The sequence below is a fragment of the Theropithecus gelada genome, chromosome 9 (genome assembly GCF_003255815.1).
Source record: "Theropithecus gelada isolate Dixy chromosome 9, Tgel_1.0, whole genome shotgun sequence".
NCBI lineage: Eukaryota > Metazoa > Chordata > Mammalia > Primates > Cercopithecidae > Theropithecus > Theropithecus gelada.
In genome coordinates, this window is record NC_037677.1 from 17211447 (window position 1) to 17226523 (window position 15077).

At 36.4% G+C, this 15077-nt stretch overlaps 1 protein-coding gene across 3 annotated transcripts in view; it reads right to left on the reverse strand.

Annotated features, from left to right (window-relative positions):
- CCDC7 (coiled-coil domain containing 7) overlaps positions 1 to 15077 on the reverse strand; it is a 447862-nt gene that overhangs the window by 307711 nt on the left and 125074 nt on the right. For 2 of the 3 annotated variants that reach the window (XM_025396488.1, XM_025396490.1), the window contains exons 15-18: positions 12226 to 12288; positions 10083 to 10307; positions 4309 to 4343; positions 1673 to 1808 (exon numbers count right to left, since the gene is read on the reverse strand). In XM_025396488.1, the coding sequence (XP_025252273.1) occupies positions 1802 to 1808; positions 4309 to 4343; positions 10083 to 10307; positions 12226 to 12288 (330 nt within the window). In that variant the 3' untranslated portion in view covers positions 1673 to 1801. Of the gene's footprint in view, positions 1 to 1672; positions 1809 to 4308; positions 4344 to 10082; positions 10308 to 12225; positions 12289 to 15077 lie in introns of those variants that run through there. The other variant, XM_025396487.1, reaches the window with a different exon arrangement.

The window sequence follows — 15077 nt, forward strand, 5'->3', positions numbered from 1 at the left end:
GCATCAGATGGTGCTGCAGACATCCTCTTCTACCCTGCAGGTGACCTATGATGGCAAAATGGTAACTTTGAGGTCCCCACTGAACTACCACTCCAGACAAAGGACAATATGGCTCATCTCCATGGAGAAAAACAGATCTGTTTGTCAGATGTGAACATATCTGACCCTGGGAAATGGTTGGAGGCAGATGTTCAAGGGAGGTGATGAATGACTTTCTCTTTCCTATGGCAGATATGGAACAGACATTCCAAAACAAAGGTATCTGTGCTTAGCCGGGAAAAAGAGTTCATAATGTGAAGTTATTAGGATGTTGGTTCTACATCCTCATCTAACCCAGCTGGTGACCTTACTAATATTCTTCTCCCAGACAATACTAAGGAAATCGGTATGCTCAGGTCCAAGTGTCAGCCAGAGCTAATGCAGAGATCTATAATAATGAGTCTCCAAGATCAAAGGGTGGACAGCAGTGAGATAAATCTTTATTCACGGATGGTCCTGGTGATTCTCTTTCTTCCCTCTTTTTGTGGTTTCACAGAGCTGGCTCAGCAGGACTGTTTGACTCAGCTACATTGGTATATAAAGTACCTACTCCCTTCTCCCTTTTTCCAACAAGGCCATTGCCCCAACCAGGAAGCTCTCAGTGATACACAGTTAATTAGATGCTCTCTATGCCCTCCCAATTCCCCTATAATTTTGTAAAGTGATACGTGAGAAGGGGGTTCCTCTCAGCAGCATCTTTTATGGTGAATTCAGCTTTGCTTAATCTAAGTCTATTTCTGTATGGAATCACAACAACTCAGGGGATATTTTATCCTGTATTGCTTCCTGGATTGCAATGTTTCCTCTATAAAATCTACCTTATGACTACTATTTGGGTCACTAGTCATATGCCCCTTAACTGTTATCCCAGTTAACTGAGGATATTAAAAGCTCCTTTAGTCTAGCTCTTTTAGTTATAACATAAATTTTCATTTGTAGAAATTTATTTTGATAAAAATTGAAAAGAAACAAAACATTTTAACAGCTTTTATTTCACAATTAGATAATGCCTTTTCTTCATTGTTAACACCTTCCTTGACCACCCAATCTAAATTATCCTTCCCTGTGACTGTCAGATATGTAGTTTCATTACCTTCATGTATTAGTCTCCAAAATCATCTTGTTCATTTATTTTTACTTGTTTATGTTTTGTCTCTCCTGTTATAATGTAAGTACCACAAGAGAAGGCATCTTATCTGTCTGATTTTTCAGTAAAACACAATACCCCCAACAGAACTGGACATATGAAGGTGACAAAAGTATCTGTTGAATGAGTTGGGTGAATAAATGAATGAGTAAATTCAACAGCTAATCATCTAATTTATGGAGAAAAAAAATGGACATGTTCCACCACTCTTCTCTTGTATGTTTTTGTGCTTTATAGAAAACCCAAGTAATAGTGAAAGTCCTAATGAAAGTGTTTAGAAAGAAATAGGTTGACTGTGTAACTCTTAAAAATAAAACACCATGAATTAGTTTACATTTTCATTTCTAAAAAGTGTGAATTTCAATGCCGCAAAACATTTAAGAAAAGCTAACAACACACATGATGCGAAACAATAAATCATTAAAATCTATTGTTTGATTATTTACCACTAACTCCATTCCCTAAGCCAAAATAAACTGATAAATGTTGTAAAGAGCAAAATTGTACTTTATTGTAAGCAATACCATGTATCTGCTCAGGTGGGGTCTCCTTACTTCGCTCCCATCCACTCTCTGAAGGTTTGGGAGACTTTTCCAAAGTATTTCAGAAACTCTATTAGGATCTAAGAAGTAACCCAAAATGAAGGTTGATGAATAATATTGTGCCATGTGCTTAATAGTTTGAATTTTTATTATATTTAGCAATATAATATAATATGTAATGTATTATATTATATTATTATATAATATATAATAATTAACCTAAATCTATTGAGGGCAATTCTATAAAACCTATCAAGCTGAAACAACCTATTTCATCTCATATTTCCCATTATTGTCCTTAGTCTAGGATCCAAACAAAATGAATTTTTGGCCTTTTCCTGAGCGCACTGTATAGATTCTAAACATCCTCGTCTTTGCCTCAAAGCAAAGTTCTGTCCACTCGGCACACCCTTTCCTCACATTTCCCTGTTAAAATCCAACCCAACCATCCTTCTTAAATTAAATTGTATGTAATTCTTAATCCAGTCAGAAACAACTTTTCCTCTTCTTTGATGTAGCTTCTTGGTAATGTTTTATAGAATGCAACGTCTGCATTATACTCCACTTATTTTTGTACATGTCTAGTCGACCCTACTAGACTGTTAATGCATTGAGGGCAATGACCATATATTTAAAGCCCTTTATATCCCATAATACCCAGTACAGTGCCTTGCACAGCATGGATGCTCAGTCAGTGTTTCCTCATTTGAGCTAAACTGAATTGAAATGAATTACAATCATCTTCCTCCTGAAGTTATTACATCAATCAACATTTCTAGGGGAAAAAAGGCATTTAAGAGGGATTATTTGATATATTCATTCTACGATTTTTTTTAATCTTGATGTCCTATCATCCTCATTCTGTTGTTCTCCATTGAACCCTTCTTCCATTCTATCACTTCCCATTAAAATTCTAAAATGTGACTTATCAGAAAAGTAGAATGAGGGCTGGCAGGGGTAACTCACTAGGTAATATTATCATAATGCCTCTTTAAGATTTTTCCGAACACCCATGGAAAGTAACTGAGACTGCCTTACCATGTCTTCATAGAGACTAGAAACTCTCTTTAAAATGCTTTTTGTAAGCCAATGTTTGTATTTTCTGGGAGTTACCAATGTACAAAGAGCCTATCAAATTTATCAGCAGCAACTAAATGTTCAATATTAAAACAACTTATATCAAAAGTTACCACCTCATGTTCTTCAGGGTGATAAACTACTGGCTCTGCAGGATTTTCAAAGGCTATAGGTCACCATGATTGCATGGAAAACTATAGTAATATTTCATGCTCTACCATAATCTGAGTATGAATATAAGAGCACCAGCCGGGCACAGTGGCTCACGCCTGTAATCCCAACACTTTGGGAATCCGAGGTGAGTGGATCACCTGAGGACAGTAATTTGAGACCAGCCTGGCCAACATGGCAAAACCCCGTCTCTACTAAAAATATAAAAGTTAGCCGGGCACGGTGGCGGGCACCTGTAATCCCAGCTACTGGGGAGGCTGAGGCAGGAGAATCACTTGAACCCGGGAGGCGGAGGTTGCAGTGAACTGAGATCATGCCACTGCCCTCCAGCCTGGGCAATAAGAGCCAGACTCCATCTAAAAAAAAAAAAGCACCATGCTTTTGCTTTATTTCTTCCTATTTCTGCATGATACATAAGTTCCCATTACTGTTGCAGATAATTATTAATACTTTTCCTTATACATTCTCAAATGCTGACCATACATATTTAAAATATAAAGAAATCAACAATAAGAAACCAACCATAATAAGTTTGGAAAGCAACAAGTGGACCAATGTCTAATTTTCTCTTGCACATTGTATTTAAAACATGTAGTTTTTAGTATATATCTAGTTAGTATTTAAAATATATACTTTTAAATATAAACATTCACTACAAACATTTAAAATGAACATTTTCAAAACTTCTGGCCATTAATCATTACACTTATTACCTAATTCTTGCTAATTCACCTGGGTCTATAATCCATAAATATTTAAAATGGCAATGAAGTACATAAATGCATACTTCTAGGTAATTCCTCTTTACTCCATGGTAATGTGAATCAAGAAAGTCTGTGAATCAATCATAATATAATAATCAAAGAGACTCACTAGTGAAAACTATAAGATTCAATTGGATGAATCAATCAACTGAATTATATATGTGAATGCATGTACATATATATGTGTGCGTATAGTAACTGAGTTAAAATAGAGGGTAAAAATGATTTTTCAGTAAGTTGTTTATGTATCTAGCTCATGCCTCTTGATGATAACTAAGTTGAAAATAAGGGTTAGTTCCTCACTATCTGGAAATTTTAATTGTTGTTGTCAGAAAAAAAAGTGTGTTTGTACATAGACCTGGTCCTTAATTTAAATTTTTCATTTAATTTTTACTTTTGACTGCATCAACTCCTCAAACTTTGAAATCTAAAGTTTCTAACATTTTCTACTTAAAATTAGTTTCAAAGAGTTTTGTGACAAAATTTAATATGATTATTTTCATTACTTAGGTATGCAAACTGATAAAGATTAGAAAATGACAGAACAAATTTTTAAAAAGTGTTTTACCTTTTTTCAATCAGTCTTCCGCTTTGGGCAGTGATCTGTGATAAAGATAATACTAGATTTAAAAATATCAAGTATGCATATACAATGCTTACATTCAGTCATTTAGAAAAATGTCATTTAATATGACAATTTTGTAAGATTAAGGTATCAAAAAAGCAAAGAAATTATCACATTTTAGCATTGGAAGAGACACTATAGAAGGAGAGTAGGCCCTAAAATTACACTTGTATTTCTAAATTAAGAGCAAATAAGGTTTTATACTTTTAGTAAACAAAAAATTTTTTTTTGAATGAAAGAAAAGCATGTTTATTAGAGCAACGGAGTTCAAGAAAACAGCTGCTCCATAGACAGAGCAGGCCTGCTCCATAGGCAGAGTAGCCCAAAATTTATTTCAAACTTATCTATTACATAATTATCTAATCCTTTTAAATATTCTTGTTGAAGGATGTATAATGCTAATATTATGCATAATAAACTGTGGAGGTGATTTTTGTAATTTATCAATTTTAAAATAAGTATACTGAGAATACTTGTTCAAATATGTTTACAGAACTATGTAACCAACAGTGTTAGGCCAGCCGGGCAAGGTGGCTCACAACTGTAATCCCAGCACTTTGGGAGGCCAAGGCAGGCAGATCACCTGAGGTCAGGAGTTCAAGACTAGCCTGGCCAATATGGCGAAACCCTGTCTCCACTAAAAATACAAAAATTAGCTGGGTGTGGTGGCAGGCTCCTGTAATCCCAGCTACTCGGGAGGCTGAGAGAGGAGAATTGTCTGAACCTGAACCAAGGAGGCAGAGGTTGCAATGAGCCAAGATCGCACCATTGCACTCCAGTCTGGGCAACAGAGTGAGACTCCGTCTCGGAAAAAAAAAAAAAAAAAAAAGGCCAGTGGCCTTAAAAGTGTGATTTTTATTAATAAATTACCTCTTGTGAATATAATACATACTTTCCTATAGTATAAATGTTGATTGTAGGCTTTATTCTGGACCTGATTTTCATCTAATTCAGTTTCTTTTATGCAGAGATTAACTGGTTTTATCCTTATTCCCCTGTGGCAAAGACTTCTAAATGGTCAACAAACTAATTTTCTCTTCTTCTTAGACACATTGTTAGTCTACATTTGTTAATTCTCCCTGTAGTTAAACGTAGCAAATAGAATGTGAGAAAAAAGGATGTGCATCTCCTCCAGCCAGGTCAATGAAAATTACTCATGTTTGTCCTCCATATTCTTTTCTGATAGCTAGGTAACTATGCCCAGTGTGGCTCAGGAAGCCACATGTAAGATGGCAAACCTTCCATATGCCAGGATACCTTAACAACCCTGTGGAGCAGAACTCCCTACCACGAACACTGACCTTGAACTTCCTTGGACTATTAACAGCAGGAAAGAAGCTTCCATTGTGTTAGAGCCATCATACATTTTGTGTCTATATGTCACAATAGTCACAATAGTTATCCTATATACTAACTAATAAATCATCAATGATTTTCATACAGCCTATGCAGACAACTCCTACAGAGCTAAACAGGGATGCAAAATAACAGTTACATAGGACTTCATGATACACAAAAGCAGTTCATAAGCATTATCTCATTATACCCTCACAGTATTCTTTTTTTTTTTTTTGAGACAGAGTCTCATTCTGTCATGCAGGCTGGAGTACAGTGGCACTATCTGGGCTCACTGCAACCTCTGCCTCCCGGGTTCAAGTGATTCTTCTGCCTCAGCCTCCAGAACAGCTGGGATTATAAGCACACACCACCATGCCTGGCTAATTTTTCTTTTTTTTTTTTTTCTTTTTTTTTTTTTTAGTAGAGACAGGGTTTCACCATATTGGCCAGGCTGGTCTCCAACTCTTGACCTCAACTCTCGCCCACCTCCGAAAGTGCTGGGATTACAGGCATGAGCCACTGCACCCGGCCACAGTATTCTTATAAAGTATTATCATCCTCCATTAATTAAAAGTTTATAGATAATTATGTATAGTTCCTGACAGAAACAATAATAGTTCTTGCCCCTCCCTCTGAATTAAAAAAGACTATTATTCTAATAAACAACCTCAAAAACAGATGCAAAAACAAAAAGGAACTACTTTTTCCAACCTGTCATTATGACATACATATCACAGGGCTTTTGTGTAATATAGTGTCCAGTAGTAGGAGTTCCAAATATTTTTCCTCTACTTGTAAATTTTAGGTGTCTATAGCAAAGGCTGATAAGGTGGCTTCCCTATGAAGCTCAGACCCAAGAGCATTGAGGCCTTCCCACCTCAGATGCGAAAGCCTGCTCTTGATACTCATAATATCACAGCTCCACAGCCAACCAAGGGCACTATGATACCCAGGAGAGCTCTATCAGCAGAAAAAAATGAAATTAATTTATAGTTACAATATACACAAAAACCTTATTAATTATGGGATCAATAAAAGGGAAGAATACATCTACCCCACTGATGCGCAATTATCCTCTTTACAAACAGTATCTTACATGTTATTCCTTTACCCAGAAATTTTCTTTTCCAAAAATTGAAGTCCAAACTGCTTGATTTAGCATTTGATTCAGGAATTTTCACAATCTCATACTTATCTATTAATACTCATGATAGGCAGCCTCTAAAATGGCTACCAGTGATCCCTGCTCATGGTGTTCACACCACTGTTATACCTTTCTCTTGTGTGTGAGCTGGCGCTAGTGACTACTTCCACTTTTAATGAACAGGATATGACAAAAGTGATGGAATGTCACTTCCAAGATTAGATTCTCTCTCTGTCTCTGTCTCCATGTCGATTTTTCTCCATCTATGTCTCCCTATATCTCACTCTGCCTTTGTTTTCATGTTGTAAGCTACATTATGGAGAGGCCCCTATAGCAAAGTACTGATGTCTCAAATCAATAGCCAGCAAGAACCTGAGGCCTAACAACAGTCATGTGAGTACATGAATGAGCTTGGGAGTACATCCTTCTCCAGTTGGACCTTAAAATACATACAGCCAAGGGTAATGCCTTGGCTACATCCTTGTGAGAGGGAACCTGAGCCAGAGGACACACCTAAGGAACATTAGGATTCCTGACCTACAAATATTCTGAGATAGTACATGTTTGCTGTCTACACCACTAAATTTTGGCATAATTTGTTATGTTGCAAAAAATAACTGAAACAGTACTTTTTGTTTCTCATTTATCTTTTAACCAGATACATTTTAGGAACCGGAGAAGGGAGAAACAGTGTTTCAAGCAGAGAACAAAACAGGCAAAATACTTAAGGTTACAGAAAATACCATATGTTCTATAAACTTAAAGAAGGTTCAGCGTAGCTAAAGCATAAAATATATGATACACATGTGCATATGAAAGCATGTGCAATAGCCTGGGGGGATAATTAAAGATGAGGCTGGGGCCTCAGGAAAAGACCAGATCTAACAAAGCCTTAAACCATAATTAGGACTTTGTTCTTAAAGTAAGGGCAGTAGAAAGCATTCAAGATTTTAGGCAAGAAGGTAACAAACAAATATCAATTTTTGCAAGATGACTAGCCACCAACAAGGAGACTGGCCTGGAAAGAGAGAGACCAATTAGAGTCCTGGTGGGAGCTTGACTAACAGAACTGTCAGTAATATTGACAAAACTGGACAGAATTTGATAGATAATAATTGGGTCAAGACGAAGGAAAAGAAGAAATAACAGTGATGCTGGACTTTATAGTTTCAGCAATTAGATGGATGAGGATGCTAGGAGACCGAATACTGAGAGATAAAGCAGGTCTGAGAAGAACGCAATTGGTTCATTTAGGGACATGGTGAATTCTAGATGTTTGAAGCCCATTGAAATAGAAAAATTCAGTATGTTAATGAATAATAGGTCTGGAAATGAGGTGTTATTCAAGTTAGAGATAAGAGATTTATATGGCCCTAGAAGCCATGAAGGTATATGAGCATGTTCAGAAAGAGTATATGGAATAAAAAGAAACTCTAGGACAGAACCCAGAGAAGTACTAACATTTAAAGAATGAGCAAAGCAAGAGGAGACCAAAGAGGTGTTCCAAAAATATATAAGGAAAACCAAATAATTATGCTGTTTCTCAAACAAACTATAGACTATATATGTACCCCAGAACTTAAAGTATAATACAAAAATATTTAAAAATAAATGATTAAACATGGTTAAATGCTGCTAAGAGGACAAATGAGATTAAACTATAAATCATCTGGCCGGGCGTAGTGACTCATGCCTGTAATCCCAGCACTTTGGGAGGTTGAGGCAGGTGGATCACCTAAGGTCTGGAGTTCGAGACCAGTCTGACCAACATGGTGAAACTCCATCTCTACTAAAAATATAAAAATTTAGCCAGGCGTGGTGGCAGGCACCTGTAATATCAGCTACGTGGGAGGCTGAGGCAGGAGAATCACTTGAATCTGGGAGGCAGAGGTTGTAGTGAGCTGAGATCACAACACTGCACTCCGGCCTGGGCAACAAGAGAGAAACTCCATCTCAAAAAATAAAAAGAAAGAAAGAAAAAAACTATAAAGCATCCTTCAGAATAGCATCAAATAGATTTGTTGTAACCTTGGCAAAAATAGTTTTAATACAGTGATTGAGAAAGAAGATTACAGTTAAATTACTATAAGAACATGGACAGTGAGTATAAACTTCTATTACATCAAAATCTCCAATAATGATATCTCCTATTTCACTATTACCAGAACAAGCCATCTGAATACATGACATTATATACACCGTCTGTGCAAAGAACCTAGCATATAATAGATGTTTAATTAATGAGTGTTAAGCTAGATACACAAGAAGACAGATGTGTATTGATCTATATATAAACCCACTAAAATTAGAATCACTTATGTGTGAAAGCAATGTGATGTTTTAGCTACTGTTCTGCTAAGGTTCATTTTACTATTTAATCTAACTTTTTCTGTCATATATGAAAACCTTTGTTTTGGATTAGAAGATAAATACTGGGAAATAGAAAACAATAAAACTTTTAACAAAGCACGTTTCAAATGCAGCCATGTAGACAAGCAAAGAAGATATCTTCAGATGTGATTTTGGAGCTGGAAAGACCTGAATTTGAAATCTAACTCAATATTACTCACTGTAATGCGGCATGGCTAATTTTTTAAAGTTTTGGTTTCATCCTCAAAATGGAGGTGCTAATAGCTATCTTATGGTCTTGTGTAAATGACTAGCCCATATACATAGATATAAAATGACTAGCAGATTTTATAATAATGGCAGATATAAAATGACTAGATTTTATAATAATAGCAGCTATAAAATGACTAGCAGATTTTAAGTTGTGCTGCTTTTGTTCTTTGTCTTAAAGCAGCTGACAGACAATCCTACATTTCTTTAAATATTTTATATTCAATTCAGTGTACCTTACTCCATTTATATACATGACCTAACAACTTTAATAATTTTTATTGCCCTCAGAGAAACTGTCTTTATTATTTATCTTTCCAGGAAGAAGTTGAGGTCGTTCACAATAAAAATTACACAAAAAGAGAAGGTAAAAATAAAGGACTCAAATCTCAGATGCTGATGTGGTCATTCAAAATCAGTATATATTTAAGTCATAGTTTAGTATTCAAGATAATAATGAGTTGACATATCCAGAAGGTAAAGGGAAAAAGTAAAAACAAACCCAAAAACAGAAGCATGATTTTTTAAATAACATATACAAATGAAGTAAATAATAATATAAAAGACAAACTTCTCACAACATATACTACTGTCTCCATTTTGGTTATTTCCTCACCTGTGGATATTCTTGGATTTTATCACTTGTCTTCTGTCCACCTGACTCTGAAACCAGTGATTTTCCTGTTTCCTTCTCCAATGGTATAGTTTTTGAATCTTCACCTTTAACTTCTGTTTGACTATTACCCACTTGCATGGTTGTCTCAGTTTTCCCCTCACTTTTAAGTAACTTCCTCTCTTGACTTAGGAAATATTTAAGTTGATGCTTAGCTTTTTCAGCTTCCTGTTTTTAAAAAAGTACCAGTTTATTAAGCATTTTATGATATTTTCCTGCCAATACTACCACATTCAGAAATCTACATATATTTATGCCTACATGATTTCTCAACTCATTTTTACTGAGTTGAAGTGAGCAAAGGTAAGCTATTGGTATAATTCATACTTTAATAATTCCGCAGTTAAAATCAGAAGTTGTGAAGAAACCTCTTCCACCTTTGAGGGCTATTTTTATACCCACGAGTTTCTCCTGGCTGTTATTTTTAAGGCTCTAATTATTATACAAGCAAAATAAAAATTCATATAAGGTATATTTTATAAAAACTGATAGACTATAAGAAGGATAATTAGCACCTATAATATCAAAGAATGAAATAAAATGTGGAAAACAACTTATTTATTCTGGAATAAAATTCTTCTCAAAAATGTCACTTTTATAATTTTTATTTAGTCATACAATTAACTTACTTATATAAAAGAATATATAAACAAAAAGAAAATTCACAAATAATCTCACCTCATAAAGAAAAATTACTATTAACATTTTGAGGTATATCCTTTCTAAACTTTTCTAAATATAGCTAGTGTGTGTATATATATATACACACTACATATATATATACACACACATACACACACACTATATACACATATATAGTGTGTGTACATATATATATACACTAGCTATATTTAGAAAAGTTTAAATATATATATGCAGGTTTTTTTGCAACCTCTAGTCTCCTGGGTTTAAGTCATCCCCCTACCTCAGCCTCCCAAGTAGCTGAGACTACAGGCTCACACCACCACACTCAGTCAGTCTGTGTATTTTTAGTAGAGACAGGGTTTCACCACGTTGCCCAGTCTGATTGCCAACTCTGGGCTCAAAGTGATCCACCAGCCTCGGCCCCCCAAAGTGCTGGGATTACAGGCATGAACCACCATGCCCAGCCAAATTTTTTAAATGTTTATCTAAATTGGGTCATACTATACATATTCACATATTATGCTCTTTTCATTAAATAATGTCATAGATATGTTTCTATAACAATGAATGTACATTTAAATCAGAATAGGTAACAGAAGTACGTTTAATAATATACCATAATTGTCTTAGCAAACTCCTTATCAATGGACATTTAGATCATTTCAAAATTTTTGCTATGACAACATATGACATTGTACATACTTGTGCAAACTCTCTGTATACTTTTTTCTTCTTTAGGACAAACTTTTAAAAGCTTTTATTGAGTGAAAAGGCTACATCTTTCCAAGTTTGTTATGTCTTTTCTGGGAGACAGAAAAGACATAACAAATATCTTTCATACTTCTATTATCAAAAAAATGATGAATGAGAAAAGTTGCTCATTTCAGTATACAACCACAAATACTACATATTTCTGTCCTTTACATTTTTACCAAGATGGTAGGCAAAACAATTTTATAATATACAAATATACTTTTGTCTATTCATTTATGAAATGCTTATAGTTTTTTTCATTTCTTATTGTATTATTTAACTAGAATTTTAAAAAGAGTAGTAAGAGTTAACATCTTGGTTCAACTGAGTTTAATTGGAATGCCTGCAGTATTTTACCTTTAAGTATATTGCTTATCAGCTTGAAATACATTGTCTTTTTTTCTTTTCCTTTTCTTTTTTTTATACTGCAACCATGACAGATGAATAGATTGCCGTTATTAGCTTAAGAAAGTTTGTTTTTCTTTATATCTCACTATTTTTGATAAGAATGAATATTAAATTTTATTAATATATCCCTAATGCATAAAATGAATATAGTTTAAACCTGGCCAAACAGCAGAATATGTAGACCTCTTCGCTTACAAAGTAAAAATTATTCATTTGAAAAGTTCTTTGTGGATATTTTCTTTACTTGTTAACAATGTTAAAGAAACATGACATCCTTTACCTGTAAAGCCTGTTTCAATTGCTCCTGAAGGACTTTGTTCTCAATTTCCAGACGTGCTACTTTCTAGGAAGTAACAAGAGGGAAAACGGTATTTACTTTGATATTTTTAATTAATTTAGTTTTACCGGTATTACTTTTCTAAAACCCATAGATAGCCAAGATAAGATTTGAGCATAGACATTGAACTGCACACCTTTCAGGTGTAATGATGGATAATGCCTGAAGCTAAAGCTTCCTATTGATTTTTCACAGGCAAACTGAGAATGAATCGGGGAAATTACAATTGCAATAAATTAAACGTTTCATTTCTCCTTTCCTCTAGGCCTGAAATATTTAAAAAGAAAAATTTCAAATTTTACTAAAAGAAGAACCTTTACTCTTAATACAACATAAACATTGTTCTGGCTTTGTGCAAATGAGCAAATTCTATTTCACGTGATGTTCCAGGAATTATCCATCAAATTAAAGACACGTTGAGGACCATATTTAGAGTTCCCAGTTTTGCTTCTGATATGACTGAGTTCCCACTGGACAAATGCTGCCACACATAACAACCATAAACTCTGGACTAAATACAAGTATCAACAATAGAAGGACAATCAGGAGTAGGCAGATTTGTTAACTATTTTATTTTATTTTATTTTATTTATTTTGTTTTTTAGAGACAGGGTCTTGCTCTGTTACCCAGGCTAGAATGCAGCCATGGGTTCCTAGCTCACTGCAGTCTCAAATTCGTAGGCTCAAGTCATCCTCCTGCCTCAGCCTTCCAAAGCATGGGGATTATAGGCATGAGCCACCACACACCCAGCCAAGTGTAGGTAGATTCTTGAGGGAAGGTGACACTTGGAGGAAGGGAAGAACTCTAGGTAAGTTTCTCATTTTTGTGGTTTTCAGTTTGAGAGCAATTCCTATCTGAGCCATTCAAGGTGCCTAATAGCTGATTTTAAAACCACCAGAGGACAGAGTTCAGGACAATTCAAGCCACTGGAAAGGTTAGAGGGAAATTATACAAAGAAAAGAATAAAAGAAAGGGAGCCCCAGATTCTTTGTATAAACTCTACCCAAATCTCCACCTGACCCCTGAACCACATATGCATAAAGAAGACTAAGCAGCAAACTAAAATGCAATTTGAGCTGCTACCTGAATATATAATTTACATTTTGAATCCAATAGCATTAATTATATATTAAAGGAAAAAAAACCATCAGAAGAATATAACACAATCTAGGGTTTCAAGAATATGATATTCATAATTGCCAGGATATAATTTAGAAATACTTGACATTTGAAGAAACAGAAAAGTGAAACTAATTCTTAAGATAAAAGACAATGAGGGGGGCAGAGCAAGATGGCCGAATAGGAGCAGCTCCAGTCTCCAACTCCCAGCGCAAGCGACACAGGAGACAGGTGATTTCTGCATTTTCAACTGAGGTACTGGGTTGATCTCACTAGGGAGTGCGGGACAGTCAGTGCTGGTCAGCTGCTGCAGCCCGACCAGCGAGACCTGAAGCAGGGCGAGGCATCACCTCACCTGGGAAGTGCAAGGGGGAAGGGAATCCCTTTTCCTAGCCAGGGGAACTGAGACACACAACACCTGGAAAATCGGGTAACTCCCACCCCAATACTGCGCTCTACCAAGGATCGTAGCAAACGGGCACACCAGGAGATTATATCCCACACCTGGCTGGGAGGGTCCCACACCCAAGGAGCCTCCCTCATTGCTAGCACAGCAGTCTGCAATCTCCCAGGTAAGGCAGCAGCCAGGCTGGGGGAGGGGCACCCACCATTGCTGAGGATTAAGTAGATAAACAAAGCAGCTGGGAAGCTCGAACTGGGTGGAGCTCACAGCAGCTCAAGGAGTCCTGCCTGTCTCTGTAGACTCCACCTCTGGGGACAGGGCACAGCTAAACAACAACAACCACCACCAAAAAAAAGCAGCTGAAACTTCTGCAGACGCAAACGACTCTGTCTGACAGCTTTGAAGACAGCAGTGGATCTCCCAACACGGAGGTTGAGATCTGAGAACGGACAGGCTGCCTGCTCAAGTGGGACCCTGACCCCTGAGTAGCCTAACTGGGAGACATCCCCCACTAGGGGCAGACCGACACCCCACACCTCACACGGTGGAGTACACCCCTGAGAAGAAGCTTCCAAAGAATCAGACAGGTACACTCGCTGTTCAGCAATATCCTATCTTCTGCAGCCTCTGCTGCTGACACCCAGGCAAACAGGGTCTGGAGTGGACCTCAAGCAATCTCCAACAGACCTACAGCTGAGGGTCCTGACTGTTAGAAGGAAAACTAACAAACAGGAAGGACACTCACACCAAAAACCCCATCAGTACATCACCATCATCAAAGACCAGAGGAAGATAAAACCACAAAGATGGGGAAAAAACAGTGCAGAAAAGCTGGAAATTCAAAAAATAAGAGTGCATCACCCCCTGCAAAAGGAACACAGCTCATGGCCAGCAACAGATCAAAGCTGGACAGAGAATGACTTTGACTAGATGAGAAAAGAAGGCTCCAGTGCATCAAACTTCTCAGAGCTAAAGGAGGAATTACGTGCCCAGCGTAAAGAAACTAAAAATCTTGAAAAAAGAGTGGAAGAATTGATAACTAGAATAATTAATGCAGAGAAGGCCATAAACGAATTGACAGAGATGAAAACCATGACACGAGAAATGCGTGACAAATGCACAAGCTTCAGTAACTGATTCGATCAACTGGAAGAAAGAGTATCAGCGATTCAGGATCAAATGAATGAAATGAAGCGAGAAGGGAAACCTAAAGAAAAAAGAAGAAAAAGAAATGAACAAAGCCTGCAAGAAGTATGGGATTATGTAAAAAGA